General features: G+C 43.6%; 1 protein-coding gene across 1 annotated transcript in view; it reads left to right on the top strand.

The window, feature by feature from the left end:
- Positions 1 to 26755, top strand: part of LOC132856857 (CMP-N-acetylneuraminate-beta-galactosamide-alpha-2,3-sialyltransferase 1-like) — a 44429-nt gene extending 17674 nt beyond the window's left edge. Inside the window, exons 2-7 of the mRNA XM_060886703.1 lie at positions 8570 to 9173; positions 17787 to 17980; positions 21758 to 21940; positions 22381 to 22426; positions 23405 to 23524; positions 25410 to 26755. Of these exons, the coding sequence (XP_060742686.1) occupies positions 8910 to 9173; positions 17787 to 17980; positions 21758 to 21940; positions 22381 to 22426; positions 23405 to 23524; positions 25410 to 25583 (981 nt within the window). The 5' untranslated portion in view covers positions 8570 to 8909 and the 3' untranslated portion in view covers positions 25584 to 26755. The remainder of the gene's footprint in view (positions 1 to 8569; positions 9174 to 17786; positions 17981 to 21757; positions 21941 to 22380; positions 22427 to 23404; positions 23525 to 25409) is intronic.
- The last annotated feature ends 526 nt before the right edge of the window (positions 26756 to 27281 follow it).

Genomic DNA, 27281 nt, shown 5'->3' with positions numbered 1-27281 from the left:
TCGCATTGTTTTATGCCACTGTCGTGGGGCGTGTGACTCATCGTGTGAACTATTTACCTGTGAATAGCGGGGGGCGTGACTGGTCACATGATTTATATTCATTGGAAACATATGTTTTTTATTTCACCGACTTATTCTAAATCTACATACTTTAAGCTGTCTAAAGATATATTTGTTATTTCCGTGTGTCAGATATTGGCCGAATTTCAGCGCTTTTTAATGACGTGTTTCTAAACGACGATCACGCAGACAAAGGCGACAGACGCCGCACCCTGAGCATACACAAATGAAAGTAGACCCTTTACAGGTTTAAATGATGTATTACTTTGACATGTTTGATCAAATATGACGGAGCAGTTTAAGCTCTTTTTGCTGGCATCTGAAAAAAAATCAGACTGGCGGGAAATCAGACTGCAGAGGGTTAAATAGTTTCTGGGCTTGGATCAGGACATCCATCTGGATCAGACTCAGGGCCTTTTTACACCTGGTCACTTCTCTGATCCGATAGCTATCTGATTGGTTAAAACTGTTCCATTTACATTAGGCCACATAAACGCATCTCGGCGAATCGGATATCGATCCGACCTTTCTACTCCCGGCCAAAATGCTAATATATTTTACCTCATTTCCGGGGTAATTGAAACGGAACACACTTTGGTGTATGTGGTTTTCAGAACGCGATCAAAAAGAAGACGAAAAAACTCGTTACGACGTTTATGATACAAAAAACACCATTTACTGTTTGCTGCGTTTTCGCTGGCGGCAGCAGCGCGTTTTAAGACCCGACGAGACGCCTGGGTGAAAGATCACCTGCGAGTGACGTACTTCCGTTTGGGAGGAGTATACGCTGACGTATGTGGCTTGAACAACTACATTCATTTACACCTGTCCAGTTTCATCTGAAATGCGTCCCAGACCACCTCCTGAAGGGGTTTGTACCATCGGATTTATATCCGTCTCCAAAACGTTTCGGAGGGCATTTAGACCTGGTCTTTTTACCATCGGATAGATATCTGATCACAGAAAATGCATGAAGTGACCAGGTGTAAAAAGCCCCTTACTGCGACTCAATGAGATCCATTTTGGACATTCATTCATTCATTCATTCATCTTCTAGCGCTTATCCGAACTACCTCGGGTCACGGGGAGCCTGTGCCTCAGGCGTCATCGGGCATCAAGGCAGGATACACCCTGGATGGAGTACCAACCCATCACAGGGCACACACACACACTCTCATTCACTCACACAATCACACACTACGGACAATTTTCCAGAGATGTCAATCAACCTACCATGCATGTCTTTGGACCGGGGGAGGAAACCGGAGTACCCGGAGGAAACCCCCGAGGCACGGGGAGAACATGCAAACTCCACACACACAAGGTGGAGGCGGGAATCGAACCCCCAACCCTGGAGGTGTGAGGCGAACGTGCTAAACTCTAAGCCACCGTGCCCCTCTGCCAGAAGCGTGAAGCTGCTAAATTATTGGTGGCTGATATGTGCGCTGTAGACCTTCAACCTTCCCTACAGACGCCTCACTATTCCTCTGTACAGTCACCTCATTAAAAACACACCTAAATATTTAACACTTACTCTCGTTCCCAGGCTTGCAGGCATGAGTGAGTGAGTGAGTGCTTCTGGCACAAGTCGGCCTGTGGATCGATCCAGAAGGTGGATGAATTCTGAGACAAACCGCACTGGGGGTCATAATGTGTGCTGTTCCTACCTACAGTAAAGAGGAGAGAGGACATGGACTGAGACACTTGTAAATCAGTTCCTAAAAACTTCTCAACATCCTTTAGCTGGCAGGCAGTCTGACGCACCATACTGCACAACCCCCGAAGGCTCGGAGATAAGACAGGATGTGAAGACACCCACTGTCACTTCACTGGCTTTTAGAAGAACCCATAATCTGTACAGCATGGTTCAACACACCAAATAACAACTGTGCTTTTCCTGGACCTGCAGAGATACTGCAGAAATCAAGGACTGTTATTTTAAAGCATCTAGAGAGTCTGGGAGGAGCAGGACTCAAAAACAAAGAGGAAGAAGCTGCAGACCTGAAAATCAGATCCACACAAGGTGTTGTTCAGGTATCGTCAAAGTGGAAGGACTTTCTCACAGCTAAGGGAAGAACACTGCTGTCAGATCACTGCAGATTGGCAGCTACTCCAAACACCAGGAGCACATTCATGGTCACCGTGGTGTGAGGTGTGAAACTCGATGCAGACGTAAAACCAGGATGAAGATCTAAAGAGCAGTAGAGTTCCAGTGGAGAGATCTGCACATGGATGATAAACCCTGAGGTTGGAGGAGAACGTCCTTTTGGTTCAGAATCAGAACCTGTTTTATTCTCTTAGGGAAACGATTTCTATCGAGACAGTTTACGTGTCAGCTGCTTGCAGGCCGGCCGTCAACACGAGCAGAAACGTCACTGAGATGTTTTGAGTTCCATTTGTTTTTATAATTCTGTGAATGTTCTTTCTACGTTTGAGACCTTTGTGTTTCTGAAGGAAAAGTCACACATTGTACATCTCTAAATGTCTCTGTATCACTCTGAGTAGTTCTGTAGTGATATGTAGAGAAAAGTGTGTGTGTGTGTGTTTAAAATTATATGAAAGTGGAATCAAACATGCATAATAATAATAATAATCATCATCATCATCACCATCATCATCATCATCATCATCATCATCAGAAACAGTTTCTAGAATTTTTTCCAGAGTTTCGACTCTGAGTTCCATCAGAAAAGTGTCATTGCGTGCTCATTCATGTGACACCAACAGAAACACTCAGGATTTCTGTGTGTGTGTGTGTGTGTGTGTGTGTGTGTGTGTGTGTGTGTGTGTGTGTGTGTGTGTGTGTGTGTGTGTGTGTGTGGTGAGAAAGTGCAGTGACTTCAAGTGACAAGAAATGAAAAATGTGATCACTGACTTCAGAAGCTGAAGGGTCTCACACACACTCCTGACCTGTCTCACACACACTCCTGACCTGTCTCACATACACTCCTGACCTGTCTCACACACACTCCTGACCTGTCTCACACACACTCCTGACCTGTCTCACACACACTCCTGACCTGTCTCACATACACTCCTGACCTGTCTCACACACACTCCTGACCTGTCTCCCACACACTCCTGACCTGTCTCACATACACTCCTGACCTGTCTCACATACACTCCTGACCTGTCTCACACACACTCCTGACCTGTCTCACACACACTCCTGACCTGTCTCACACACTCCTGTCCTGTCTCACACACACTCCTGACCTGTCTCACACACACTCCTGACCTGTCTCACACACTCCTGACCTGTCTCACACACTCCTGACCTGTCTCTCACACACTCCTGATGTGTCACACACACACTCCTGACCTGTCTCACACACACACTCCTGACCTGTCTCACACACTCCTGACCTGTCTCACACACACTCCTAACCTGCCTCACACACTCCTGACCTGTCTCACACACTCCTGAAGTGTCACACACACACTCCTGACCTGTCTCACACACACTCCTGACCTGTCACTCACACACTCCTGACCTGTCACTCACACACTCCTGACCTGTCTCACACACACCCTCCTGACCTGCCTCACACACACTCCTGACGTCTCTCACACACTCCTGATGTGTCACACACACACTCCTGACCTGTCTCTCACACACTCCTGAAGTGTCACACACACACTCCTGACCTGTCTCACACACACTCCTGACCTGTCTCACACACTCCTGACCTGTCTCACACACTACTGACCTGTCTCACACACTCCTGACCTGTCTCACACACTCCTGACCTGTCACTCACACACTCCTGACCTGTCTCACACACACCCTCCTGACCTGCCTCACACACACTCCTGACCTGTCTCTCACACGCTCCTGATGTGTCACACACATACTCCTGACCTGTCTCACACACACTCCTGACCTGTCTCACACACTCCTGACCTGCCTCACACTCACTCCTGACCTGTCTCTCACACACTCCTGATGTGTCACACACACACACTCCTGACCTGTCTCACACACTCCTGACCTGTCTCACACACTCCTGACCTGTCTCTCACACACTCCTGACCTGTCTCACACACACTCCTGACCTGTCTCACATACACTCCTGACCTGTCTCACACACTCCTGACCTGTCTCACACACACTCCTGACCTGTCTCACATACACTCCTGACCTGTCTCACACACTCCTGACCTGTCTCACACACACTCCTGACCTGTCTCACACACACTCCTGACCTTTCTCACACACTCCTGACCTGTCTCACACACTCCTGACCTGTCTCACACACTCCTGACCTGTCTCACACACACTCCTGACCTGTCTCACATACACTCCTGACCTGTCTCACACACTCCTGACCTGTCTCACACACTCCTGACCTGTCTCTCACACACTCCTGACCTGTCTCACACACACTCCTGACCTGTCTCTCACACACTCCTGAAGTGTCACACACACACTCCTGACCTGTCTCACACACACTCCTGACCTGTCTCACACACACTCCTGACCTGTCTCACACACTCCTGACCTGTCTCACACACTCCTGACCTGTCACACACACTCCTGACCTGTCTCACACACACTCCTGACCTGTCTCACACACTCCTGACCTGTCTCACACACTCCTGACCTGTCTCACACACACTCCTGACCTTTCTCACACACTCCTGACCTGTCTCACACACACTCCTGACCTTTCTCACACACTCCTGACCTGACTCACACACACTCCTGACCTGTCTCACACACACTCCTGACCTGTCTCACATACACTCCTGTACATGTGCTTTATTGACATGACAAATAATAAAATAATAATAATAATAATAATAATAATAATAATAATAGTGATTTAACAGTGAGCAGAGACGTGTAAACAACACAGATCCCTCAGTGTCAGTCACACTGAGCTGCTGAGATACAGCAGGCTTTATCTTCTGTCTCCTTGTAGGAGGCGGAGTTTTCACTGGCTGACAGATGAATGTAGTGTAGACACTCTTCCTTTGTGTCACAGTCGTGTGATCCTGTGATCTCGTGTCTCCTGCTAGTTCATGTCCAACAAACCTGAACCTTGTCCCACTGCTCGTCAGTGTGTCTCTCACTTTGTCCAGATCTGCTGTGGGCTTCTGTCTGTTTAGGGCTTTAGGTGTAGAGCTTCATTAGTGAAATCTGGTCTAATCTGATTAGTCTGATGATGATGTTCTGGTCTAAAGAGTCACTGTGCTGGGGTTAGGAGGTGAGGGTGGTTGGGGCAGGTGTGTTTCTGGTGGTAGGTGGAGTTGGGGGGTGTTTCTGGTGGTAGGTGGAGTTGGGGGGGGTTTCTGGTGGTAGGTGGAGTTGGGGGGTGTTTCTGGTGGTAGGTGGAGTTGGGGGTGTTTATGGTGGTAGGTGGAGTTGGGGGGTGTTTCTGGTGGTAGGTGGAGTTGGGGGTGTTTATGGTGGTAGGTGGAGTTGGTGGGGATGTTTCTGGTGGTAGGCGGGGTTAAGGTAGACTCACTCCTTTCACTCCTTTCCTCTACTTGCTATTCTTCTTTCTTTCACCCTTCTCCACCTCATCTCGCTCCTCTCATCTTATCCTTCACTCCTGCTTTCTTTTCTCCTCATCCTCTTCTCTTGTCTTTCTGTTTCTGTAGTCGTTGTTCAGCTACTGATCTAAAGCTGAGGACGTGTTGTACAACATCTACAATGGGCCATATGTCAGGGATAATAGAACAGGATAGAGACTCAAGGTCTGTAATTCTCCATGTTTTCCTGTCCTTCACTCTCTCACTCGTTCTCTGATGGGGGTGTGTGTGTGTGTGTGTGTGTGTGTGTGTGTGTGTGTGTGTGTGTGTGTGTGTAAGTAGTTCAGGGTCGTTCAGTGTGTTTGTCAAACACTCACATCACTTGTTATGCTCTGAAGTTTTATTCTCCTCTGAGTTTATTCTGCAAACAGACACACAGGACATTGCCCATACCTTCTGCATTGTGTGTGTGTGTGTGTGTGTGTGTGTGTGTGTGTGTGTGTTGACGGGACATGTTGACAGTTAATATGATTCTTACTGCTCTGTGAATGCGTATGTGTCTCTCATTGTGTCACTGATGTTCAGATGGCAAAGAGGCTTTTCACACTGCTCAAGACTATACACACACACACACACACACACACACACAGAAGCCCTCAAGTCCTCTTTTTTCTTCTCCCTTTGCCTGTCTCTTTCACTGTCTGTTTCTGTGGTTCTCTGTCTCACACTACCTGTCTATCCATGCCACCCTCTCTGTCTCACACTACCTGTCTATCCATGCCACCCTCTCTGTCTCACACTACCTGTCTATCCATGCCACCCTCTCTGTCTCACACTACCTGTCTATCCATGCCACCCTCTCTGTCTCACACTACCTGTCTATCCATGCCACCCTCTCTGTCTCACACTACCTGTCTATCCATGCCACCCTCTCTGTCTCACACTACCTGTCTATCCATGCCACCCTCTCTGTCTCACACTACCTGTCTATCCATGCCACCCTCTCTGTCTCTCTCTACCTGTCTCCCTTTCTGTCTTTCTTTAACAATCTGTCTCTCACTACCCCCCCGTCTGTCTGTCTCCCTCTCTGTGTCTCTTTCTCTCTCTCTCCCTCTACCCATTTGTCTGTCTTTAGAATCTTTCACTCTGTCATTGTTTCTCTTTTTAATATAACTCTCTACGTCGTTTGTTCTGCGTACGTCTGTCTTTCTCTCACCCGCTGTCAGAATCTCTCTGTCTTAGCGGCTCCTCGCTCTTATGTGCACTGAATCAGAAATGATAAATTATTGTTTAAACTAAACGCAACACATTTAAAAGTTAAACTTGTGGGGTTTTTTTCTGTAAAAACGTTCACTTCCTGTAAACATCCTCACCTCAGAAACGTTCACCTGAACGTGGAGAACTCAACTGACACCTAATTTCCACATTTCCCTCTCCGAGCTGTGTTCCTCAAACATTTCCTTTACACTTGGCTCTTCCTAAACACACAGTAATGTGCTTCCTTTTGTTTATCACTTCCTGACTGTTTCGTATGGTTCATCTTACCCGTGTCTGACGATGGAGAGGTGCCGGGCCATGTGTCCAGCGCAGACGTGTAATTACAGACTAGTCAGATAGGAACATGATTCCACTCAGCTAGTTAATGTAACCTGACCTGACAGAACATATGGAACTGAACAATGGAAGCCTTTATTATTGTCACATATACATTACAGCACAATTTTGGATGTTGGCGTCAGACCGCAGGGCTCAGACATGATACAGCACCCCTGGAGCAGAGAGGGTTCAGAGCTAAAGCTCAAGGGCCCAACAGTAGCATCTTGGCAGTGCTGGGGCTTGAACCCTGATCCTCCAACACCATAGAGCTTTAAGGGAATTTGTGATTGACAAAGTTAAGGCACTGATATTATATTTTCATCCCACTCACATGCGCGTTTGACGAAAATACCGTATTGAACTCAAGCGAAGCGAACACGCAAATTAAAAAGACACAAATACAAACTTCGGTATGAACGTAAGAGCCACATGAAACCGGGCAAAGAGCCGAATGGTTGGCCAGGCCTGCTCCAGAGCATAGGGCACTTGGAATATTCCATCTATTGAACTTGGACTGGGAATCATGAGTCCTGGGAATAGTGAGCGCTTAAATATAGAGTCCTGGGAGCATGGGGCAAAGTTCCAGGAACACAATGGCCTGGGAATATCAAGTCTTTGGAATATAAAAATATAGGAACTATAAAGTAAGAATATTGGGAATATAGAGTGTTAAACATAGTTCACTGGGCTGTTAAGTCCTAAGAATACAGAGCAGCAGCAAAATTATGTCCTTTATGGGAAATGTTGGGTCATGGGATTATAGGCACTGGGGAACACTGGACACTGGGAATATAAGACACAGATGAACACTGGACACTGGGAATATAAGACACAGATGAATACTGGGCACTGGGAATATAAGACACAGATGAACACTGGACACTGGGAATATAAGACACAGATGAACACTGGGCACTGGGAATATATTTATGGTTTCACATATATGAGGTCTTATCTAATATTAAAAATGGTGATAACAGAATTCAAAACTTGACGGTTGTAAAATAATCTGCAGTGTTTAGAAGAATTCTGAGATTAAATCTATCATCGCTTGGCTAACATGTTGTATTACCGGCTAGCATTGTTATGCTGACTTTATTAACAAGCAGAAAGCACATAAACAAATAAACAAACAAACAAACAAACAAACAAACAAATAAATAAATAAATAAATAGATAAAAGTTTCAAACAGTTCATAAATGTTTACTATCATCTTAAACAGTTTACAGAATATCTTAGAAAAGGTTCATCAGATGTCCTGCTCAGGAAGGTAGGATCAGCACATGCCGGGTTAAAATCTGCCTGCAAATGATTTAGTAATGAAAAGAATGTAGGAAGATATCAGAGATATACAAGAAGTCATTGTGTGTGTGTGTGTGTGTGTGTGTGTGTGTGTGAATCAGGCTGATTTTTTTTCCTGTGTTTGCCTCCTAGGTTGCTGATTATGCAGCCAGCGCAGTCGGCTCATTAAGATTACACAGCGTAAGCAGAAGAGGGAGCAACTCACCTCATCATTCTGGAGCGTTTTGACCCTCCGGCAATCGGCTGTTTACACACCAGAGCAACAGTGAACGTTAAACCTCTGGTGGAAAATCTCCAGTTTAAATGAACCCTGACACACTGAGACTTGCTCCCAGAGCTGAATTAATTAAACCAAACTGTTATTGTTTCTTTATTTGTTGATTTAATTTACTGAATAGATTAATTTTAGTTGGAAAGAAAGAGAGCAACTTTCAAAACCGAGTCAGACTTGTGGATCTTGGATCGACTGAAAATGATCTATGTGACATCCAGGAAGTTCCGTGCTCTGCTGCTGATCTTCTGCTTTGTTTCTTTTGCCATGTTTTTATTAAGAGATCCCTCGTTTCTCCTCAGCCCACTTCAGAACATCATTAATAGGCCATGTGGCTGCCGGCACTGTATTTGGGCCACAGAGGAGGAGGACACATGGTTCAGTGAGAGGTTTAACCAGTCCTTTCATCCTCTCCTGTCCAGGTTGAACAGCGATCTCGGTGATGACACCTACAAATGGTGGCTGGTTAGTATACTTTGTTGTGTTTACAGTTTTATTGTTGTTGATCAGCAATTTGTTGTTGATTGGGGTGTAAAGTTTGCGTCTTTAGTTTCATGCAGGAGATATGAGATAAGTATACAGTACATGGCTCCTTCTCCAAACTGTTGCCACAAACTCTGCTCCATCATGACAATGTCCCTTTGCACAAAGCAGCTCCACAAAAACATGGTGTGAAAGTGAATGTTGGAGTGAAGAACTCGAATGTCCTGCACAGAGCTATGACTCTGACTCTGAACTGGAACTGGAGTCTCCTTAACATCCCGACATCAGAGTCTGATCTCACTAATGCTCTTGTAGATGAATGAATTTGCAATGACGTCCCCACAGCCACAATCCTACATCTAGTGGAAAATCTTCCAGAAGAGAAAAGTGGCGCTGATCACAACAACAAGCACAAGGGGAATAAATCTGGAACGAGACGTTCATCAAAACAATTGGGTGGGATGCTCAGGGGTGCACATACTTTTGACCACACACTATACGTAGTAAGGCCGTTATGATTTAAAACGTATGACAGCATGATAACCTAATCTTAAAATATCATCATCCGTAATGTTGCTCTTTTACAAATACACAGGCTGCTAACATCAAAAAGAACATTTAGAATCTCACAGACGTAACAAACTGTGTTGGGATTCGAGAAATAAAACATTTAAGGACCGAAGATTTTTGTGCTGGAAACATAACACCACCCGAGGAAACTAAGATCAAAGAGCAAATGTTTTGTCTGCTTTTGCTGCCTCGCCAAAATAAAACATGGAAATCAGTTCTGATTATAACACCCCCGAAGACACCCCCTACACCCCCCACCCCCTTCCAGAGTTTGGGGTAAATGGATGTTAATTCTGAAGCAGTTTATGTATGATGACATTAAATGAAAGGTGAAGTTTTTACTTTACAGTAGAGAAAGAGAGAGAGAGAGAGAGAGGGAGAGAGAGAGAGAGAGAGAGAGAGAGAGACAGACACAAGGGAAGAAATAAAAAGAGACAGGATTTCAGTCTCAGCTGTTTTTCAGTCATTATTTAACTACAACAACATGACACACAGGGGGTCACGGTGGCTTAGTAGTTAGCACGTTCGCCTCACACCTCCAGGGTTGGGGGTTTGATTCCCGCCTCCGCCTTGTGTGTGTGGAGTTTGCATGTTCTCCCCGTGCCTCGGGGGTTTCCTCCGGGTACTCCGGTTTCCTCCCCCGGTCCAAAGACATGCATGGTAGGTTGATTGGCATCTCTGGAAAATTGTCCGTAGTGTGTGATTGTGTGAGTGAATGAGAGTGTGTGTGTGTGTGCCCTGCGATGGGTTGGCACTCCGTCCAGGGTGTATCCTGCCTTGATGCCAAATGACGCCTGAGATAGGCACAGGCTCCCCGTGACCCGAGGTAGTTCGGATAAGCGGTAGAAGATGAATGTATGAATGAACATGACACACATGCTGTTTTATTCCTTACCTACTCAGAAGATAATGAAGGATCTGCAGGCTAATATTTTGACAGAGACAATCAATTCTGAAGTTGTTGGCACCCATCGGGACGCAGGACAAAAAAAATGCCAATTTACATTTTCCACTCAAACAGCTGGAGTTGTTGCTCTACCTTTACGACAATATATCGATACGCTAATGACGGATCGTAGTCTGCTGTGTGCTAACGATGTAGCAGAGTCTGTTGCATCGTTTGTCGTTCAGATTCAGAGCATGTTGATGTGTTTTACCCTCCCATGAATGTCCTTGTCTCCATTTTGCTCCATTTCATTAATAAACATTGAAATTGTGTTTGCTCACTTTAAAGGTGTCAGAATCAGAATGAAATCGATCGTCTGATTACTCAGAACGCCCAGAGCGTGACGCGGTTAAACGACAGAGTGATTGAATTCATTGAACGAGCACCGGGAGAGAGATGGAGAGCTTGGGTAATTAGGAGAAACAAGTGAGAGATCAGAAAGAGTTTTTTCTTCTTGTTTCCTCCACTCAGAGTAAAGGTTTCATTTAGGGTTTAAGGTGGATTTCAGTCACATTCGCTTTCCTCCATCAGCTTCATGACAGGAACATACAGCGAGAGAAAGAGAGAGAGAGAGAGAGAGAGAGAGAGAGAGAGAGAGAGAGAGAGAGAGAGAGAAAGACAGAGAGAAAGAGAGAGAGAGAGTGTGAGAGAGAGAGAGAGAGTGTGAGAGAGAGAGAGAGAGAGAGAGAGAGACAGAGAGAAAAAGAGAGAGAGAGTGTGAGAGAGAGAGAGAGAGAGAGTGAGTGAGAGAGAGATGGAGAGAGAGAGACAAAGACAGAGAGAGAGAGAGAGAGAGAGTGAGAGAGAAAGAGAGAGAGAGACAAAGACAGAGAGAAAGAGAGAGAGAGACAGAGAGAAAGAGAGAGAGTGAGAGAGAAAGAGAGAGAGAGTGTGAGAGAGAGAGAGAGAGTGAGTGAGAGAAAGAGAGTGAGAGAGACAGAGAGAAAGAGAGAGAGAGAGTGAGAGAGAGAGAGTGAGAGACAGAAAGAGAGAGAGAGAGACAGAGCGAGAGAGCTTGATATCAGGCTCAGTCTGTGTTTCAGTCAGAGAGCATCAACACTGTGGTTCAGCCATTGAATGATGGACAGATAAACTGAACAGAGTGATGAATAAATGTATAGACGGATGGATGGATTGATAGTTGAATTATAGACAGACACCAGAGGTAGATGGATGGATTGACAAATATACTGATAGACAGACAGATGAACGGACAAATGGGTACACAGTGACGATGGAGGAGGGAGGGATGGCTAGACACATGGACGATGGCTAAAGGGTTAATAAATGAGATGTTGACAGGCAAATAAATGAAGTATGTGTTAGGTTCTGTAGTGTTAAGTTTGGATTCTGTGTGTTTTGGATTAACTCTTTCATTTGGTTTAATATAGACTTTTTTTATTAATATTGATTGTGTTCTGTTGCCAAGTTTCTTTTAGTCTTTCCAATGGTGTCATCTCAGGTGTGTAACCAAGAGTAATTACAGTGTCTCTGAAGTCATTGTGAACACTGGAATTAACTACCTACATTTTCTTCTATATACTTTCTGCATCTGTGGACCTTCTCTGCCCTCCGTCTTCTTAACCCAGGAAGTCTTCGTGCCCTTTTGCTTGGCTGGAGTATCTGTTACGCAGCAATCAGACAGAACTAAGGAGAAGCCGAGAAAAAGTAGAGGAAATCACGACTTAACACCGATCTGTCATACCGTTCACTCCTCCTCATCTGATATGACAGCTGCTAAGCCCTGTTCCTACAATGAAAAGCCAAAAGCTTCTGCACAAGATCCTTACAAGCTCTCCGAAATTTTTTCTTCTTTCCTTAACCTTCCTCCTTCACCTTCCTTTCTGAATACTGATGAATTTAAACATGTTGTCTGATGAAAAGATTAAAAACGCAGACCTTCACTCCTACACTGACGTTTACACAACATGTTCAGGTTTACTCTTCTCTTTCTCCAACATCAACAAAAGAAAAATACCTTATTATAAAATCCCACCACTGCTGTCCCCGTGCACTCACATCACACCAGCACACCCAGTGTATGCAACACACACAGAAGAAACCAGCACCTGAAAGGGGAGAGAAGATCCTTCCACCCGTGGGCGCCTCCGGCCACTAAAGCAAAAGAAAGGATAATCAATAAACAAACATACGACTTGTTTTTCAGTCACAAAAGAAAAACACTTCAATGAAAGAAAACAAAAATCCCCTCGAACAGACTATCACAAACAATACGACCATAAATAAGAAAACTCAACCGTAAAATAACCTTCATGAGAAGTAAGCAGATTATACTGTATTGCGCACTAATCCAAATGGTATGAACACTCTCCAGGAACATGCAAAATAAAATAAAACAAGTCCCTTCACGAACGGCGATAAGATGACAGCACGATCACGGTATTAAGCCGAGGCACTATTAAAGCAACCACCAGCCCCAAATAGTGTGATCCAATAGTCCACGTTGTAAGTGCAACAGGAGATATCGATCAAAGAGACGAAAAGGAGGAATCCACGCTAAATGTAAACAAAGAGCATCGGGTGTTACTATTAAACAATAAGCTCGTAGAACAATCTTAATCTCTACACCTACTAAAATACTCATCGCCTCTCGATATCACCACAAACACACCAGTCTGCTCTCACGATGACTCGCGCCGCTCATAGAAGCTTCTGTTTAACTGAGGTACGAGAAATCGCTCATTACATAAACAACCCAGCACACATACTTGGAAGTTCAGCAGTTGTTCAGTTCACTACTAGAGCACACCAAAGGAAAACAAGCCACCCAAAAGGGCAAAAGTCAAGCTAGGATGGCACAAACAGATCATAGAAAGTTACACACAAGAAACAATTTGCAAAGCTGCTAATTGCTAACTGCACACACCTGCAGCTACTGCCAGCCAAACAAAAGGACAACCCAGATGTGACACATCTCAGCTATTACCAATCAGCTTTTAAATAGGAAATGTACTAATTGGTGCTACAGTAATTGGTGAACGCAACTGTCAGTCACTCATCCACGTAATTCCGTTGCATCTGCATCATGAGAGTAGAGTCTCTACTGGTGTCCCACAAGGCTTAATGCCTGGTTTGCTTCTATTCCCCTTCTAAACTCTCTTGCTGAAGTCGTACCTACTTTCTTGGTCAGATCACATACTCATGTGGGTTTTCATACCACTACTTCACTGATGACACCCAACTCAATCCTTTCTTTTCCTCTCTCAGACACTCATGTGTCTGCTGTGACCTCATCATGGACGGCAGGTGAAAATTAAGTCCGGCAAAATTGACCTGCTGCTTATCCCTCAGACCTCCCATTCTGTTACTGCATGCATCATTGGGGGTACAACGAACAATCAATTGTTCTTGCCCCACATTTTTAAGCTGACAAGTTCAAGTCTATTTCTATCTATAGAGGCCATTCAGGTTCATGTTCAGTCCCTTGTTATTTCAAGCCTAGACATATACACGCTCCTCGTAGGTCTGTCTCTGCATTCTCTTCAACCTTTGAAACTAATCCAAAAACTTTTCTCCCACACCATCGCGTTGACAGGTTCCCTTCACTGGATTCTTGTAAATGCCCAAATCAGAATTCATATATTGATGCTTGCCTACAAAGTCAATGAAATGAACAATCTTTATATGTCTGAACAGCTGAGTTACTGGCAGTCTTCAAACAAAGCTGTACTGACTGTAGTACTGTCTGATGTGAGTAGGCAAAATACATTAATACACAGCATACTGTTTATTACACATGCTAGTCTATGCTAATAATATTGTACAGTAACTATTTTTCCTGTCACTGGCACAACACTAATTCTACTGCTGCCTAACAACTTAAGCTCTGTAGCAGAATTAGTGCCACAGTGGTTTTATTGGATTATCTGTCATGTTGCTATCTAATGCCGCAGACTTTGCTGTGGGACCCCACGACCCGACAGAAAGCCATTTGAGTTTTTCTTTATTGATAAAGCAACATGGAAAGCAGACAGATTACTTTGTTTTCATAATGCACAAATGTACTGAACTACAACAATGCTCAGACTCACTTCTAACGTTTAAAGGTGAGGTGCACGATGTTTGAAAAATGCTTCAGAAAACTGAGTCGGGCCGACTAACAAAACAAACGTGTAGCCAATGAGCAGAAAGAGGCGTGTCTGATCAATATGTGGCGGAGAGAGTGTTCAGTGCGCATGTCTGACATTAGCATAAAGGGGCGTGTCTTCTCAATATGCGGCGGAGAGAGTGTTCAGTGCGCATGTCTTACATTAGCATAAAGGGGCGTGTCTTCTCAATATGCGGCGGAGAGAGTGTTCAGTGGGCATGCCTACATTAGCATAAAGGGGCGTGTCTTTTCAATATGCGGCAGTGACAGTGTTCAGTGTGCATGTCTGACATTAGCATAAAGGGGCATGTCTTCTCAATATGCGGCAGAGAGAGTGTTCAGTGTGCATGTCTGACATTAGCATAAAGGGGCGTGTCTTCTCAATATGCGGCGGAGAGAGTGTTCAGTGCGCATGTCTGACATTAGCATAAAGGGGCGTGTCTTCTCAATATGTGGCGGAAAGAGTGTTCAGTGCGCATGTCTGACATTGACATAAAGGGGCGTGTCTTCTCAATATGCGGCAGAGAGAGTGTTCAGTGCGCATGTCTTACATTAGCATAAAGGGGAGTGTCTTCTCAATATGCGGCGGAGAGAGTGTTCAGTGGGCATGTCTTACATTAGCATAAAGGGGCGTGTCTTTTCAATATGCGGCAGTGACAGTGTTCAGTGTGCATGTCTGACATTAGCATAAAGGGGCGTGTCTTCTCAATATGCGACAGAGGGAGTGTTCAGTGCGCATGTCTGACATTAGCATAAAGGGGCGTGTCTTCTCAATATGCGACAGAGGAAGTGTTCAGTGCGCATGTCTGACATTAGCATAAAGGGGCGTGTCTTCTCAATATGTGGCGGAAAGAGTGTTCAGTGCGCATGTCTGACATTGACATAAAGGGGCGTGTCTTCTCAATATGCGGCAGAGAGAGTGTTCAGTGCGCATGTCTTACATTAGCATAAAGGGGAGTGTCTTCTCAATATGCGGCGGAGAGAGTGTTCAGTGCGCATGTCTGACATTAGCATAAAGGGGCGTGTCTTGTCAATATGCAGCGGAGAGAGTGTTCAGTGCGCATGTCTGACATTAGCTTAAAGGGGCGTGTCTTGTCAATATGCGGCGGAGAGAGTGTTCAGTACGCATGTCTGACATTAGCTTAAAGGGGCGTGTCTTGTCAATATGCGGCGGAGAGTGTGTTCAGTGCGCATGTCTGACATTAGCATAAAGGGGCGTGTCTTCTCAATATGCGGCGGAGAGAGTGTTCAGTGCGCATGTCTGACATTAGCATAAAGGGGCGTGTCTTCTCAATATGCGGCGGAGAGAGTGTTCAGTGCGCATGTCTGACATTAGCCTCTGCCTTTACCTCTGCCTCGGGTTCTAGGTGTTGAACGAAAAGGAGCTAAACCCTTCACGGTACAACACACAGTACTACACAAACACATTTGTATTACCATAGTATTACTCAATGTGTTCATTTATTGATAAAAATACCCCCTCGGCCAGCTGCCCCAGCAGGTTCCTCCATAATAGTTGCCTGGGTTACGTATGTACGTGTGGGGCGGAGCTATCAATACAGGGGTGACACCCATTTGGGTTAGGGGCGTGTTTGTTTTGGTGATTTCAAATGTCAACATTGGCTTTCAAACATCGTGCACCGCACCTTTAATCTAATCTAATCTAAAAGAGTGTGTGTTTTATTTCTATTAAAAACCAAGCTGCAGCTGTAGTGCTTGATCTAGATTTTGTTTTATAATGTATGTCAAACAAAACTGGACATCTGAAGACTGGAAAAAGACCAAGTCATTTGTTTTTTATCTTTAACTATCCAGTTTGGGTTAGTCTGTGCCCATGATGACATCAGATTCCTGTTCTTGGCTGAACAGACACACAATGTCTGGTTTCCTAGTGTTGTAATCCGTACAAGGTTTGGTGATTTGTGGCACGCTGACATGCTTTTGTAAAGCATGATTATGCACAATGGGTAGAAAAGTTCTACACACCTCTGACCTTAAAAAACGAAAAAAGAGTTTTGTAACGTAATAATCTGGAACCAAGATAAATGTGAAATTACAATGTATAAACAATTAAGCAAAGCGTTAAGTAAACACTTACAATAATGTAGTAAATATGTGCATACACCTAAACTATTTACTTAGTTGTATGCACATATTTACCCAACTACACTAATTGGTTATCTTTTTTTGAAGCCTTTCTTTGCTGATGTGGATGTGTTTGTTGGCTCATTGTCATGCTGAAAGGTGGAATTCCTGTTCCTCTGCAGCTTACTAGCAGACACCTTTTAGGTTTTGCACTAAAATTAACTGGTACTTGTAGCTCTTCATGATTCCCTTCAACTTCATAGTTGCAACTGCACCGCAGGTGTGGGTTCATTCATTCATTCATTTTCTACCGCTTATCCAAATTACCTCGGGTCACGGGGAGCCTGTGCCTATCTCAGGCGTCATCGGGCATCAAGGCAGGATACACCCTGGACGGAGTGCCAACCCATCACAGGGCACACACACACTCTCATTCACTCACACAATCACACACTACGGACAATTTTCCAGAGACGCCAATCAACCTACCATGCATGTCTTTGGACAGGGGGAGGAAACCGGAGTACCGGAGGAAACCCCCGAGGCACAGGAGAACATTCAAACTCCACACACACAAGGCGGAGGCGGGAATCGAACCCCCAACCCTGGAGGTGTGAGGCGAACGTGCTAACCACTAAGCCACCGTGCCCCCCTCGGGTGTGGGTTTTTGCACCAAATATACTTTTGGACTGATGTAATTATTGATGTGAACAATATCTGACACTCTTGGCCTGTACAGTATCTGCATAATATTATGCACTGTGTTGGTGACATGTGATACCTGACTGGATAACTGCATAGATGGATGGTGAACTGTGATTATGTTTGTGTGTATGTATATATATAGCTCTATAATTGTACTGTGTGTGTGTGTGTGTGTGTGTAGTGGCTTCAGGCTGAAAGCAACCCATCCAACTTGAGTGCAGTGATGGATAGGTTATTTCAGGTCATCCCTGGAGAACAGCACTACATGGATGCTGGACCTTCCCGATGTCGTACATGCTCAGTGGTAGGAAACTCTGGAAATCTCCTCTCATCCCATTACGGCAAAGCGATCGACTCCAGTGACTTCGTCATCCGGTAAGACTCATTCTCATGCTCTGATATTTCAGTCTAGTACAGCAGATCAGGGTAAAAAGATTATCAGTATATCAGATAACGTACAGAGGAAAAAGGATGTAAAACGTCAGCATGTAGTGTACAGCTTCTGCTCAGCTTTGAGACTATTACAAAATAAAATGTTCTCATCTTCAATCTGTTTCACTAAATAATGTAAGATTTGTGAAGTGTGAATTTCTTATCTCTCATGCTGCAGCGCCACTTCTCCCTAAACCTCTTTCATGGTTCTCGGATCGTCTGTGCCGAACTGCTCGGCGTAGCATTTTTTCCATTCCCTGACGTGTAGAATTCCACTCATCAGCTAATTATGATCAAGTTTAAAAAGCTCAATCTGGTGCATCAGAGCAAGGGGAAAAAAAACACTGAATAATTCACTGAAATTGCCTTTTAAGGTGGATTTAAACACTCCTACTGTATGAGAAGTACACACACTCAAGTCAGTAGAAACAGCCACAAATCCATAACCAAGGTCAAAAAAGCACCATAGGTCAAAAGCACGGCAGGGAAAAAAATCATATTTAATGAAAAATAAATTCAAAAGAAAATGAAAGAAAGGTGGGGGGCACGGTGGCTTAGTGGTTAGCACGTTCGCCTCACACCTCCAGGGTTGGGGGTTCGTTACCTGCCTCCGCCTTGTGTGTGGAGTTTGCATGTTCTCCCCGTGCCTCGGGGGTTTCCTCCGGATACTCCGGTTTCCTCCCCCGGTCCAAAGACATGCATGGTAGGTTGATTGGCATCTCTGGAAAATTGTCCGTAGTGTGTGAGTGTGTGAGTGAATGAGAGTGTGTGTGTGTGCCCTGTGATGGGTTGGCACTCCGTTAAGGGTGTATCCTGCCTTGATGCCCGATGACGCCTGAGATAGGCACAGGCTCCCCGTGACCCGAGGTAGTTCGGATAAGCGGTAGAAAATGAATGAATGAATGAATGAAAGAAAGGTCACACCAGGCTGAGATGATCAACATTTACCCCCAGAGCAAAACCAAATGATTAACAAAGCTGAGCTGATCCTCTTCTAGAGTCAGACCAAGCTAAGGTGATCAGCTTTTTGTGGCACAGCAAGTCAAGCTGATGTAGATTTAGTGCAACACCAAGCTGAGCTGATGGCATTCCAAACCACATACTTCTGCAATAATAGTGCAGGAATTGATGCTGAAACCGATACACTATCAGTGGCATAGTTTACATCCTTAATAACCGGATAAGAAGTTCAAAGTAAAAGAATGTTCTCACAGTCGTGTTTCTTAGGATTTGTTCTTCTTTTTTTTTATCAGGTCTGGAGGTATTTCCTGTTCATGTAGGCCATATTTTAGCAATCATGGTCCTGGAGAACATGCTTCTCCTTCACCCTCTGGATTTAGTGTTCTCCTGCTCAGCTCTTCCTGAGTTGCTTGAGTTCTAGAGCAGGAAGTCACTCAGACATACAGGACACAACAGGGTTCTCCTGGACCAGGGCTGGGAACCATGATATATTTTAATAATATTGGCATGATTTATTTAATTAATCATATTTCAAAATAGTGAGGCACGGTGGCTTAGTGGTTAGCACGTTCGCCTCACACCTCCAGGGTTGGGGGTTCGATTCCCGCCTCCACCTTGTGTGTGTGGAGTTTGCATGTTCTCCCCATGCCTCGGGGGTTTCCTCCGGGTACTCCGGTTTCCTCCCCCGGTCCAAAGACATGCATGGTAGGTTGATTGGCATCTCTGGAAAATTGTCCGTAGTGTGTGATTGTGTGAGTGAATGAGAGTGTGTGTGTGTGCCCTGTGATGGGTTGGCACTCCGTCCAGGGTGTATCCTGCCTTGATGCCCGATGACACCTGAGATAGGCACAGGCTCCCCGTGACCCGAGGTAGTTCGTAGATCGCTGTAGCTGCAGTGCATTCTGGGTGTCTCTGCTGCCTCGGTGTCTTCACCGTACTCCTTTATCCTGGACTTTCCATTAATATAATCTTGAACATTGTTGGATTTTTTTTAGCAAGCACTAGCAAAGAAAACTGATATTAGCATAGCATAAATTGTAACAAGAAACTTCATGATATAAGAGAAGAGAGCGAGCCAGAATTTGAGTTACTGGAGAAATTTTATCCGTCTATCATTTGCTTTTTATTTCATACTCCTACATTCATTCATTCATTCATTTTCTACCGCTTATCCGAACTACCTCGGATCACGGGGAGCCTGTGCCTATCTCAGGCGTCATCGGGCATCAAGGCAGGATACACCCTGGACGGAGTGCCAACCCATCGCAGGGCACACACACACACACACTCATTCACTCACGCAATCACACACTACGGACAATTTTCCAGAGATGCCAATCAACCTACCATGCATGTCTTTGGACCGGGGGAGGAAACCGGAGTACCCGGAGGAAACCCCCGAGGCACGGGGAGAACATGCAAACTCCACACACACAAGGTGGAGGCGGGAATCGAACCCCCAACCCTGGAGGTGTGAGGCGAACGCATACTCCTACAAGTTCTACTAATTATTAGCAGTAGTAGTATTAGTATTATTAGTATAATACTGTGTTATTCATCATTACAGTGACAGACTGCTTTTTCTAATTTGGCAGATGGATGAATTGTAGAAAAACTATTCCACGCTTTTTGTTTCCACAATAACAAAAGAATTCAATATCTTGGAAATACAGAATGGAACCAGGCGAAGTGGCCCACTGTGTTATTTCTTGTCACGTCTCTGCGCTAGTCTGTGTGACGTGACCGAAAAAACGCATGATTTACAGCCGAGTTCACTTTAAATCAGTGTTCCTGCTGAAGAAACGAGGAGACGAAGCAAGACGGCGGTGTGAAGAGCTTCACTTCACTGAGTGAAAGTAGGAGTCGTTAGTATAGATTAAAGTGAACTTCCTCTTTATCTGCTTGATCAGGACAGAGCTGTTTATTAGAGCTGATTAGTGAATAAACGCTCTACGAAATGATGTCGTCTTTGCTCATAGAGATTTAATTTACTAACGCTTTCATGTTGTTTTTCAAAGTAAAAAGAAGCCAAGCAGCCGTGTTTGATTCGAATAACGACTGAATGATTAACATCCTGCTGTTTCTGCCAGCAGCTGTTTATTTCAGTCACAAAATGTCTCATTTATTTCAGCAGCTCGAATAAAAAAAAAAACTAAAGATAAAATCTCATTTATAATATTTTAAATGTAGTGCTATTAACACACAGTTAGTGCTAGCAGGTCACGCCGGGAGGTTATTGCTAACTAGCTAGAGATCACACTTGAGTTCAATGCTATCATTTGTCATTATTACTTATTTAGTACAAGCAAAACTCCGGCCTGCTTTACAGAGGATTTTTACAGAACGGTTATTGATCCATGAAACATAGCTAGCATGTTACCCTAGGAGATTCATGCTAGCTAGCTAAAATCAAGAGATTAGTTACATTAAGGCATTATGGCGTTCTCCAGGACATGTATAAAACTTGCTGACAAACGAGCTAGCCAGACGAGCTTTAGCATGTGAGGTTAATGCTATCTAAGTGGAATGAATACATGAGGCTAGTGTGTGATTCAGCAGCTGACTAGAGGAGGACATTATTACTAGCTAGGTAGAGTTAAGAGGAGATAAAAAGTTTCCATAGACCGTTAATGCTAGCTAGTGTTAATGCTAGTAAAATCTAATAGTTAGCCGGAGTCACCTCAGGATAAGACGTTTGGTAAAAGCTAAGTGTGATCATGAAGTGTGTGTGTGTGTGTGTGTGTGTGTGTGTGTGTACAGGATAAACCAGGCTCCGACACATGGCTTTGAGCATGATGTGGGCTACAGAACCACGCACCATGTGATGTATCCTGAAAGTGCCATGGACCTGCAGAACGTCAGCACCAGCCTACTGCTTGTCCCGTTTAAGGTCCTTGACCTGGAGTGGCTCGTCAGTGCTCTGACCTCTGGACACATCGACTTGTGAGTCCTGCACATGTCTGACAAAGCAACAATCTCAAATCTGCTACACAAAAACACCTGCTGCAGCATATCAACCACCACCATCCAGATTTAAACTCTGTTATGTGGAGCGTCTACTGTACAAGTCCCAGGGATTGAGCCGTTACTATAGTAACAGTAACATGTTCATTCATGATAATTAGCACCTTCTGACCAATAAGAATCCAGAACTCAATACCGCTGTGCTGGAATGCTTATTAATTAAAAAAATCTGTGTGATAATGTTATGGGTTAAAGCCATTCTCTCTCTCTCTCTGTCTCTCTGTCTCTCTCTCTCTCTGTCTCTCTCTCTCTCTCTCTCTCTGTCTCTCTCTCTCTGTCTCTCTCTCTCTCTCTCTCTCTCTCTCTGTCTCTCTTTTTCTCTGTCTCTCTTTCTCTTTGTCTCTCTCTCTCTTTCTCAGCACCTATATGCCCGTCAAAAAACGGATCACAGCCAACAGAGAGAATGTGAGCTTTTTTGCATTTTTTTCACTATCTTTTGCACTTTCAAATCCTATGTCTCACATAGCTCTGTGTGTGTGTGTGTCTGTGTATGTGTGTGTATGTGTGTGTATGTATATGTGTGTGTTTGTGTGTGTTGGTGTGTGTGTGTGTTTGTGTGTATGTATGTGTTTGTGTGTGTGTGTATGTATGTATATGTATGTGTGCGTGTATGTATGTGTGTGTGTTTGTGTGTCTGTATGTATGTGTGTGTTTGTGTATGTATATGTGTGTGTATATGTGTGTATATGTATGTGTGTGTCTGTGTTTGTGTATATGTATGTGTGTGCATGTGTGTATATATGTATGTGATGTGTATGTGTGTGTGTTTGTGTGTATGTATGTGATGTGTATGTGCGTGTGTGTATGTATGTGTGTGTTTGTGTGTATGTATGTGATGTGTATGTGTGTGTGTGTATATGTATGTGATGTGTATGTGTGTGTTTGTGTGTATGTATGTGATGTGTGTGTGTATGTGATGTGTGTGTGTGTTTGTATGTGATGTGTGTGTTTGTGTGTATGTATGTGATGTGATGTGTGTGTGTGTGTATGTGATGTGTGTGTATGTATGTGATGTGTATGTGTGTGTATGTATGTGATGTGTATGTGTGTGTGTGTGTGTGTGTATGTATGTGATGTGTGTGTGTGTGTGTGTATGTGATGTGTGTGTGTTTGTGTGTATGTATGTGATGTGTGTGTGTGTATGTATGTGATGTGTGTGTGGGTGTGTGTGTGTGTGTGTGAGTGTATGTGATGTGTGTGTGTTTGTGTGTATGTATGTGATGTGTGTGTGTGTGTGTATGTATGTGATATGTGTGTGTGTGTGTGTGTGTGTGTGTGTGTGTGTGTGTGTTTGTGTGTATGTATGTGATGTGTGTGTGTTTGTGTGTATGTATGTGATGTGTGTGTGTGTGTGTGTGTGTGTGTGTGTGTGTGTGTGGGCAGGTGTTGGTGTATAACCCCTCGTTTATGAAGTACGTGTATGAGGTGTGGTTGGAGAGTCACGGCCGTTATCCATCCACCGGCTTCCTGTCGCTTGTCCTCGCTCTACACATCTGTGACCAGGTACTGCCCTCTAGCGGCCGCACTGCTCACTTACACTGTCATTTCACTTGACTGTCATTTAACTTGAATGTTTTTTTTTCCTTTTTCCTTATTCTCTTACGGAAGCGTATTGCATTCACTTGAGTAAAAAAATCTACTCTGTTTTTCTGAATTAACGACTTAATTTTTCAGGAAAAAAAATTTTTTTTGCTCTGTTTTTCTGAATTAACGACTTAATGTGGATTGCATGGAAGTAAACATGTCCCGCCTTTCAAGTTTAATCAGTTGAACCGATATGGTACTGTATGCTTCACAGATATAAGATGCATTCAGGCTGGTTATGTGGTGACACAAGAGACAATCAGGCAATTGTTGAAAATACTGGATCTCCATGGAGTGCAACTGAGGCGCCGGAATCGTCTTCGGCGACGTTTGTATCATAATCCAGGCCCGAACTTTTTATGACATGTTGATTCATATGATAAACTCAAACCATATGGGATCTGCATCAATGGTGCAATCGACGGGTTTTCACGAACCGTGAAGCAAACCATATCGGTTCAACTGATCCTGGAGAAACAGCAACGTCAAGCAGATCAGAATGTTCTTTTCGTCTGAACAGGCGCAAGGTCTTGAGGTGCCTGCGCAAAGTTAACGCACTAATAACAACACCATTTATATTACTTAAAGACAGCAGAATCTCCCAATGTCTCAAACCCAAAGTAAAATAAAACCGGATTAAACTTGAAAGGCGGGACATGTTTACTTCCATGCAATCTACATTAAGTCGTTAATTCAGAAAAACAGAGCAAAAAATTTTTTTTCCTGAAAAATTAAGTCGTTAATTCAGAAAAACAGAGTAGATTTTTTTTTACTCAAGTGAATGCAATACGCTTCCGTATTATCTATTGTTTGTTCTTTATATATATTTTTTCTGTTTCTTTGTATTTCTGTAGTTTTTCTTACAACCATTAACATTGAATTTATTTTTCCACTAAATATTTATTTAATTAATTATCAATTAAATTATTAATTATTTAATTGATAATTAATCAATTAATTATGTAAACCTTTAGTTTGTAGTTTGTTTTGTTCCTTGATTTTTATTTTGCATATATTTAATTTCTTTATTTTTCTTTATCTTTTTTAATTATAAAACTTCTTATGGAGTCTGACATCATTGCATAGCACGAGATTATACAGAGCTCTGTGCGTGTGTGTGTGTTCTGTAAGTAAACACACACAGATATGGTAGGGTAGGTGGATGGAGGGATGGATGGATGGATCGGCAGATGGATTGATGGTTGAACAAATAGACGGATGTGTTTTTTCGGATGTCTTCTTAGGTCACCATTTCTGCACTCATGACCAACATGTTCACAAAGTCAAGTCAAGAAGCTTTTATTCTTATTTCAACCATACTGTATATCTGACAACCACATATCACATACACGGTGAAATGAGACAACGTCCAGGACCATACTGCTACATTAAACTGGTTCTGGTTGTTGAGGAGTCTGATGGTTTAACTGGGAGACCAGGATCCATTTGCAGAGGGAGATGTTCAGGCCCAGCAGGCTCACAATCTGACGAGCGAGTCTTTATGCTGGAATTAGTATAACAGAGATGTGGTCTGAGTAGCAGAAGGTGGGGTGGGGCTCTGTGCCGTAAAACCCAGCACCCCCTCCCGTTTTGTCCACATACTGATGGAATGGAGATGAACATGCGTGAAATCTCCAGCAATAATAAACATGTGAGCATTCTGCAGATCAGTAATAGCCTGTAGAGTTCACTTATAAACTGAAGAAGACCATTACAAGTCCTGTTAGCTTTGAATACCAGCTCTCTTCTCTCTGCCTTCTGTATCACACACTTTCAGCTTGCGTCTTGTTTTTTTCTTCTTCAGGTGAATCTTTTTGGATTCGGAGCCGACCGGGAGGGAAACTGGCACCACTACTGGGAGGAGAACTCGGTGAATAGCGCGTTCAAAGAGACGGGCGTCCATGACGCAGAGTTCGAGTACAACATCACAGAGCTATTGGCTCAGAAAGGCAAAATCAGACTGTTTAAAGGCATCTAGTCTACGTCCAGCTGGGGCGAGTAGTTAGAGATGCACGTGAAGGATCTTGGTAACATGCTCCTGTCAGAAACAGGAAACAGGAAGTGATCCAGAGCTCAGAGCCAAACTCACAGTGGTGAGGGATTCTGTTCTGGAGTCCTACAGCAGATCTGTGACTAAGACTGGAACTCACAACCTCCTAAACATTAACAGATGGTCGTCACTGTCACTTATTTCATGTTCCATACCGTTCGTTTCTTTCTCAATCACATCCAAGTTCGAGTTTTTTGTCACTTCTGCGTTGTCTGGGGAACTGTAGACTTTAGAGTAGTCACCAAAGACTTTTTTACTTTTTTCTACCATTTGATTTATTTATTTGTTTGAAGTTTAAGAAGCTTTAGTTACTTCCTGGTTTTCTGGATGCATACAGTAGTTTATCACGTTAGTCATTTCCTGGTTCTCAGATTTTAGTGGTCAGAAAACTTGCAATTTGATGGGCCAGTTTTCCAGAAGTCCTGGGATAGGTGCGAGATCAGCCGTGACCCTGAGCAAGATAGAGCAGCTTATCAAGATGAATGAATGTAATAATGCTTCTAAATGTTTCTGTTTAATTTATTTTAATCCATTCCTCATTCTCTGGATTTGGAGTTTTATACATTTTTATTTGGTTCCTGCTTCTCTTCCCTACCTTTGTCTCTCTCCCTCTCCATCTGTCTGTTTGCAAAGGATTATGACTGAGAGCAGGTCATAGATCGTAACACGACCCATCACTAGTTTCAACCTCGGAGGCTCCGCCCACGTCCTGCATCACGGACATGCAGGTTGCAATTTGATTGGCTGTAACATGTTTCCATCACAGTGAAATCAGTGGATCGGTGTGCTTTTACAATAAGGATGTAGTCACTGTATTAAAATAAATAATAATAATAAATAATTACAAATGTAAAAAAGCTTAAAAACTTGAGGTCAGACAATGGCAGAGAGAGAGAGAGAGAGAGAGAGAGAGAGTATGTTTTGAGTATGATACAGTATAGTGTTCAGACTCCTCTCTTCCTAAGTGCCTTCAGTAACACTGTGTTTATGAATCTCACTTTTTAAATGTACTACATGATGAAGTATCGGATAAAAATACGCTTTGTTAGAACGTACGCTCTTTAACTTTCCACCTTTGTATACAGAATGAAATAAAGGGATGCTGCTGTAATGCTGTCCTTGTAGTGGGTTGAGAAACCTTCCAGCAACCGATCATCTCCAGCAGAAATAACACACACTGTACACGGGACAAAGAAAGAGATTTAGTCTTTAATGGAACTTCTGCAAGCCGACCAACAGAATGTGTAATAAAGTGCATGATTTATTGTTGCAGGTCCTTTTACACTGATAAAGCAGCAACACGTTGATCTTATATGGCAGGTACGGCGATAACTGTTATTACTGTTAATGGTTTTTATCTTTATTCTTCTCCTTATTAATTATGTAATGAAAAAGTCTTCCAATGAAGTCCTGAGCCCTAAAATCAAAGTGAAGGCTTTTATCTAAAAAAAAAAAAAAAAATGACTACAGGTCTGTGTGTGGAACATCTCAGAGAAAGTCTGTGTCTTCATTGGGAGGAGTTTAAAAGAAGAATCTTGTGCTTGTGCACAACATTTTTTATTTTATTTATTTATTTATTTTTTTTGAACATCAGCACAATTCTGCAAGGACTTAAAAATAAAGAAA

The sequence above is a fragment of the Tachysurus vachellii genome, chromosome 14, assembly GCF_030014155.1.
Source record: "Tachysurus vachellii isolate PV-2020 chromosome 14, HZAU_Pvac_v1, whole genome shotgun sequence".
Taxonomy (NCBI): domain Eukaryota; kingdom Metazoa; phylum Chordata; class Actinopteri; order Siluriformes; family Bagridae; genus Tachysurus; species Tachysurus vachellii.
The sequence above is the reverse complement of the archived record's forward strand: the minus strand, read 5'-3'. Positions and strand labels throughout refer to the sequence as shown.